Consider the following 7,532-nt stretch of genomic DNA (forward strand, 5'->3'; position numbering starts at 1 on the left):
CACTTAATTTCCCTTTACACCCAGTGCATTTCACTTATTTAGAAGTCTTTATTTAATTTTGCTATAAGTTCTGTTGTGTTCATAAAGAACTGACATTCTCAGATGTCCCTGTCTGTAGGTGCAATAATTCCAATGTAACTCCTTCAGACTTGCAGCAATGAATACACTAGAAATAGTGTTGGGTTTAATTTTCTCTCTCTCTTTTTTTTTTTTCTTCATACCAAATACTGTTTTCAACTACAAGTGTTTAATTAAAGGCTGTTAGACAATTTGAACTTTTCAGAAGAATACAAATAAAAGCAGTTAGTGAAGTAAATATCTGTTTAATTTACAAACATCAGTAGCATTACTGATATCAGTCCAAATAAGACAAAGCACACTGCATTACACATGTACATCTAACTTGTTTTTGTCTTTTTTTTTGTAAAAAAAATAATAAAATAAAATTGAAAAACATCTGCATTTTTACAGGGTACCCTGGGTTTTACTGAAAGAAGAACACAACCCACTATTAATGATTACCAATTCTACATTATAATTTAGCAGCAACATGTTAACGTGGGGAACATCAGGGCAGTAAAGTAGCTTTATTATTTGGGGAAAGTCACAGTTCTCGATAGCATAGCCTTTTTTTTTTTTTTTTTTTTTTTTTTTTTTTTTTCTCTTTATAAAAAAGAAAAGGTAAAGGGCTCCATGGGAATATTAATTTATAAAGATCTACCTTCTAACGTCATTTTCTACATGCCATCTCATTTTCTGTAAGTACTGTATATAGGGAAAATTTATTTCTCTACAATTGCCACCTAGTGTAAAAGACACTTTTTGTCACACATTACAGGTTCCTGGGAGGCGTCCTGAATATCTGCTGTATGTGAAAACTGCAGATTGTCATCACTTTCAGATTCAGCGACACCAAGTGGTCAGATTCTAAGGAAAACAAAAGGGAAAGGGATGGGGAGGAACAGACCAAAAACATTTACCCCAAGACGACATGCTACGTTAGTTCTATTGCAAAACATCCTGATTTTTAAGTCTTTTTCTTAAAAAAAAAAATACAAAAATACTGGGACAAATATAAATTAATATATATTAAAGCATTGAAAAACAGTAGAAGGGATGACCTAGGAGGGTTAAGTACAGTGTACTTCGATACAATAAATATTTCTCAGTGAAACCGAATACTGTATAGAGTTGTTTTTAGAGCTCATAGAAACAGAAATCCATATTATTACTAATTTATCCATCAATAATCTATTTTCATCATCCCCCGAACATTTATATTACAGAAAATTAATACTGGAGAAGGGCAGATAAACACTTTTTGTATGCTTCTTTTGTTAACATGCTTACATAAAAGTGTACATCATCAGGAGATTTCAGGTTTATAGTATATTCTCATATCTCCCATTTCCCATCCACTAAATGGGACCTCATCTTCTCAAGATGCTTAATAATTCTGAAAGATAAAATGTACTTTGTACAATTATTATCTCTGTATGCATCCTCATCCACAGGTAAGAGATCGCTATGGTCTGTCAAGACAATAAAATGTACTGATATGAAAATGAAAAAAACAAGACTCATGTTCTGGTCAACATTTCATCTCTGAGCTGTTAAGTTGAAAGTCACGTATATATAGTGTCAGTGTATCTTCAGCATGTTATAAAGAAGAATCCGTGTTAAAAGTAGTTAAGTTTCCCATCACTGTTGCAATGTTACCAGGTCTTTTTTTTTTTTTTTTTTTCTTCAAAGCTCCTCTTGATTATGAGAAGTCTCAGTTCAAGCACTTGAATCTTTTTTCAAATGAAGAAAAAGTCTTTATTCTCATAATAAAAATAAGTCTGTTCTGTATTTTACAATATATTTCAAATATTTCCACTATGAAGCATTAATTAGTCCGACACGGTCAATAAGTATACAACAATTTCAAAAGACAAGTGTGACAGGAACACTTAGGAGAGACAATTTGTACAGCCACACTTCACCACTTTTTCAATCTCGTCCACAAATGACGAACCATCAGTGCATTCAAAAGAGTATTTCCGTCTCTTGCTCCTTAGTGGTCCACAGCACTGCCCGGTTGAACATCCCCCTTTACATTCTAGTCTCGATACCTTCTTGGTCGTCTGGCACGCAGCATACCCTTGCTGCTTTTGGTAGTAATCTCGGATTCGTTCCCCTCGACATGAGATTTCTGCAGAAAAAAAAAAAATCCAACATATTTAAAATAAGAGAGACTCTTCTGAGATACAGGTCAAAGAATGTTTGACATTGCTGAAGAGGATGCTCTAATTCCAGTTGAAAATGGCATCTTACTTTGGCTAAGGCACATAATGGAAACTAGTTGTTCTATCAAGCGTAATTTGATTAATGCTGAGTTTTATTTCCTACACCTCTTATTTTCAGTAAAGTTTATATTATGTATATGTAAACCATAAATACAAAGCTATTACAATGACAAGAAAATTGGAAGCTTAAATCTTTTCCTCTTTTATAAAAATACACATCTTCTGTTCTTACATTGCTAGCAGCTGGTTCTGTTTATCATAGGAAAATGTTTCAGAGAGCATGCAATTTAATTTATTAGACCTGGAGTTTAATATTATTCAATCTGTTATTTAATACAAGTTACATTCCACTAACTTCATAAATTACTGAGGTATAAAACCAGCAAAAAATGAGACATCTGTTAGAAGTTCTACAACCATATTCTTCTATTCACATCTACGCACAATACAAAATAAATGCCATCTGGGGTAAGGGAAAGAGAGGGAGAGGGAGAACTTTGATAGACAAAGGAAAAAGGTAAGGGGAAAAGTCATCCTGTTTTCATCCATCTCACCTGCATAATTCGCTGTGATAAATCAGTTGAAGCTGAGAGGTCAAAAGTAGAGTTTGTGATAAAACTAGGAGCAGAATCATTGGATTTGGCTTCTCAGTTGCAGAAGGCAGAGAAATAATAAATACAGAAAGATACAGCAGGTAAAAAGGTAGTAGTTAAATATAGTAAAAATGTGTTTTTGAATAAAGGCAAAAACAAAAAAAAAAAGTTTTCACAGCAAAACATTTGGTGAAAAAAATTTCCAAAATGTAAATAAATTCATGGGAAAAGTTTGATTCTTCTCTCACTGAGATAAATTCTTATGGTAAAAAAAAAAAAGAAAAAAAAAGCAACAAATGTGTGTATTGTGGAGAAAAAAAAAGGTTGGAAATGTTGTTGGTTGTTCATGCTTTAGTAAAACAAACCTCTTTTCTGAGACCAAAACATTAACATGATTTTTGAGTTTTATTTTTTACCTTTATCACAGCTCTCCCCCGTGTATCCGCTGCTGCATTCGCAATATGGTTTCCCAAGTCCTGAAAGCCTGCATTTGCCATGTTTACACCTGATGGATTGGCAGGGGTTAAACAGCATTTCCTCTTCATCACAGAGGACTCCCCCATGTCCCTGCAGGCATTTACAACTGTATGAAAATGCATTGATCGGCAAGCAGGTACCATGCACACATCTACAGGGGAAACAAGCCCAAGAGAATAAAAATAAATTATTCATCAAAGTTCAGGCTAAGCAACATTAACTACAAGTACTTTGGACTGTACTCAGAAGAAATTGCTTTTGTTTCTAATAGACTTTTTCAGTGAGATGCAGTGAAGTGGTTATAAGGTTTTATAATTGGTATGCAGTTTTATACAAAACAAGCTGCTCTACAGAACTCCATCTCGACAGAAAGCAACCACTGTAGATGTGTTATGGAATACTTTTATAGGCCACAGTTATTCAAGTCAACATTTTCTGTCTAACTAAATTTTTAGCATGCTTTCAAGAGCACAGCAAGATTGAGTCAAAGTGTAATCCAATAGAATTAGGTAGAGAGAAAGGACACTCACCTGAAAGTTTGGTTCTTGTATCATTTAAAAAAATCATACTGTCACTTATGAAGTATGGGCTCCCAGCACAAAGACAGGTCAGACACTTCCTAGCTAAAACTTTTCTGATAAGCAATAGTAGTCTGAAAGCTGAACACATCCCCCTCCAAATGCATTAGTTTGCATTGAAAATTGCTGCAGCATGGCCACATAGTGTATGTGCTAGCAGTACTCAGCCAGTACTCATGAAGAAAGTAATGCTAAGTCAGGTTGCAGACTATCAGGCCTTACCTGAGTGTTTTTAATCAATCAGGTATTCACTCAGTTGGTCTGTTGTAAATGTTTGCAACAGGCTCAAATGTTCTTGTTAGACAAAAAAAGTCTCTGAGTTAAGCTGCATCTGCCAAGTTGTGATATACAAAATGCGTAGCTTGTCTTAATTTTCTGAGAGGGAGGTGGTGTCTCCCAAAAGGAGGATGTTTAATTACCTGTTCCTATGTGTGATCAGAAGATTAGGGGAATCCATCTTCTGATGAAAACATCACCAATGACTACCAATGACTTGCAATATTCTGATTCTTCCCTTTTCTGATTTGGTGGCACAGGGTCAATACCTTTCTTCCTAGAAATAGTGTTATTTCCTTTTACTGCAGTCTTGGTACACAAGTTTTCTATCTATACATTGTTTCCAAGGGAGACAGCAAAGATTCCTCTGTAGGGAGGAATGCAACCCTGACACTCAAGGTCACTTTCACCCTAATTTTACTCCTCTCCATATTGTAAGATCTCTGAGCTCTCAGGCTCCTTAGCTGTTTGTGGCAACCACGTAAATAAATATGTAAATAAATGAGAAGTTTTAGATGAAAAAGAAATTGCATTTTATCGAAAACAAAATACTTTCAGTTTGGATGCTATTTCATAGTAAAAAAAAAAAAAAAAAAAGAGCACTGTTAAGAACATCTCATTTATGTTTTGTAAGTAAAATTGTCTGCATTTCTAAAAACTTTTTACTCTACTGCTTCAATACCATAAGATATTCAGTAAAACTGCAAAGAGTGTAAAACACATTTTAATTTTGACAGACTGGAAATAAATGTTAAAAGCCTGTTTCATCTTGTAAACATCACCAAGTCCTACTCATTGAAGACAGCTGTATTAAAATTATCTATCTGTATGCTTAATTTTGTGCAAGTGTTTTAGCATGGTGTAACTACAAGGACAAAGAGTATAGTGAGACATCCCCATAGAGGAGATTCAAATGGAAGGCACAACACGCAGCCTCCATTCACTTATCCAGTCAGACATTAAACACTGCAAATGTAAAACTTAACTAGTAGCTTAAGCACCTCCAAGCTCCCTACTACGCGAGTGTCTGCACTTCTGAAGGAATTATGTTCCCTAAAGAATTTAAAATTGTTCCTGTGGTCTGATATTTCAAGACTGTTAGATTAAGCAACTGAAAGTTGGAGGCTTAGATGGTGTCACAGAGAAGCTAGTTTTCATTTAGTCTTCCTTGTATTTAGCATTATATCTGTTAACCGCTCACAAAACAACTAGACAGTGGACATTTGATCTTTGAAGCTACTCAGGTGATGCTGACATCACATCATATTCTATATAGGTTGTTTTAGATATCAAACCATTCTGTGTCAGGATTTTTGGTATAGTTTTACTTGACTTAAGGATGATTAAATCTTAGCTAATGCCAATTCTCTCACTTTTTCTTCCACCTGTTCTTTGAAGCCCTAAATTTCATCTTCAGACTGCACTGAAAGGAACATCAAGCTAAGTGCAAACTCTCAGGCACAGTTTCAGCTTATCTAATTTTAGTACCTATGTCAGGCATTCGTTAGATTTGTAATTGCCATAAGCTCCCTACACATTCATGAAGAGAAACAAGCCTGTCCATTAGGTTATTAAACCACATGAAGTCCAATTTACTCCCAAGAAATGTTTCTTCCTTTACTGACTTGAGAGCAATCTTTGGTCAGTATGTTCCTAACTCAAACACCTGGGTTTACATAAAAAAAATCAAAGCCTTAAGCTTCTTCATGGTGTGCAATATCTCTAGGAGATTCTTTGCAATTCCAAAACAAATCACAGTGACAATTCTGTTTACAGATAAAGGGGAATGTTATATTGTACTAGGTGGAAAAAAAGGATTAGACAGGATCTAGAGATGCATCAGGAAATAGAAAAATTCCCCAGGAACAATAGAACAACAAAAACCTCCATCATTCCAAGTACATAGTTTTTGGTTTGGCTTTCTCTCTTAAAAGCTCACAGCACTTTATACAACTGAATCAAAAACAGTATTTGCAAGAACTTGCAGAATACTACTATTGTTCTCATTTAATTTCATCCTTGAAAGAAATTCCAAATTGTATGTACCTGATACTTGCCAAGTTTTGTAATTCATTACAAGAAACATTCAGTTTGGGTATGTGTACAGTTGCAAAAATCCCTACAGAATCTAATATTTCAAAGATACTTTAAAGAAATTCTTAGAATTCTCTTATTATGAAACTTCCATAATACAGTTCCATATTGGTTTTGGCTACTGAAGTATAAAATAGATTCAAAAGACTCAGACTCAGCATTTATATTTCTTTACCTGCTGTCAGGTTCTTTCTTTTTGTTACAATACTGCGAGAGAGGACAGCATAAGAAAACAAGACTTATAAACACCTTAGTGCTGCAATATCTCCTGAAATTTCACGGCTAGGGCTCTGGGAAGAGTTCAGACATTGATAGCACTGAAATAATCTGTAACCAATGTAAACAAAACACCCTCATTAGTGTATAAAGCATTAAAAGAAGAGACTCTCATTGCATGCCGAGTCAAAAGATCACTTTATAAGGGAGTTGAAAATCATCTTATTGGAATCTCCAGGAAAAGTTAGGGCACTGGTCCTCAAAAGTAAAAAATTATGTAGATCAGAGCACTGAAAAAAAATCCAGGTAGGCCTTTTTAAAACAAACGGCATTAAGGACAGTGGTAAGACAGAGTGGCATCTTTTTGCACATGACCAATACATCCCAAAGGACTCTGAAATTCTGAAGCTTCTGATCTTTTTGTGCTGGGAGATCATGAACCAAGAAATTGAACATCACTATTTATAAGATGAACAAACACATAAATACTTCATAAATGTATATTTATGCATCTATATCTATGTTTATATATGCACATATATTTACACACAAGACCAGCTATATAAACATACTTAAAACATCCAACTGAAAATGTTCTAGTTAAGTCTGCAAGAAGAATTAATACACATGTACTTAAACAGAAGTTTACCATAAAAGTAGAAATCTCCGTTTTAGCCAAAATGTGGGGTTTTTGTAGAAATGTGAAGCTATCAGATTAGATAAGTTAAAAAAATATATATCAAATAATAAGAATTAAATAAACACATTAATAATAAGAATCATACTTTCTGATAAAAAGTAGTATTTTTCCATTTTTTCCATTTCCTCCAAGTGAGTCTTTTTACTATCAAATTTCATACCAACAGCTGCACTTGAATCCATGTAATTAATTACAGAACTACTTAGAAGTGTATAAAGAGCACAGACTCCTATCATATCCCACATTAAGGCTTTAGGCAGAACTTCTATGTGATGTGCTTATCTGCTTCCTTATATTTCTTTCTTTCTTT

At 34.3% G+C, this 7,532-nt stretch overlaps 1 protein-coding gene across 17 annotated transcripts in view; it reads right to left on the reverse strand.

Annotated features, from left to right (window-relative positions):
* Positions 1 to 307: 307 nt before the first annotated feature.
* SLIT2 (slit guidance ligand 2) overlaps positions 308 to 7,532 on the reverse strand; it is a 242,711-nt gene continuing 235,486 nt past the window's right edge. For 12 of the 17 annotated variants that reach the window (XM_015862752.2, XM_015862756.2, XM_032444126.1 and 9 more), the window contains 2 exons: positions 3,298 to 3,509; positions 308 to 2,194 (listed from right to left, as the gene is read on the reverse strand). In XM_015862752.2, the coding sequence (XP_015718238.1) occupies positions 1,953 to 2,194; positions 3,298 to 3,509 (454 nt within the window). In that variant the 3' untranslated portion in view covers positions 308 to 1,952. Of the gene's footprint in view, positions 2,195 to 2,842; positions 2,935 to 3,297; positions 3,510 to 7,532 lie in introns of all 17 variants that reach the window. The other 5 variants (XM_015862758.2, XM_032444129.1, XM_015862753.2 and 2 more) reach the window with 5 other exon arrangements.

Source organism: Coturnix japonica, chromosome 4 (genome assembly GCF_001577835.2).
Source record: "Coturnix japonica isolate 7356 chromosome 4, Coturnix japonica 2.1, whole genome shotgun sequence".
Lineage (NCBI taxonomy): Eukaryota > Metazoa > Chordata > Aves > Galliformes > Phasianidae > Coturnix > Coturnix japonica.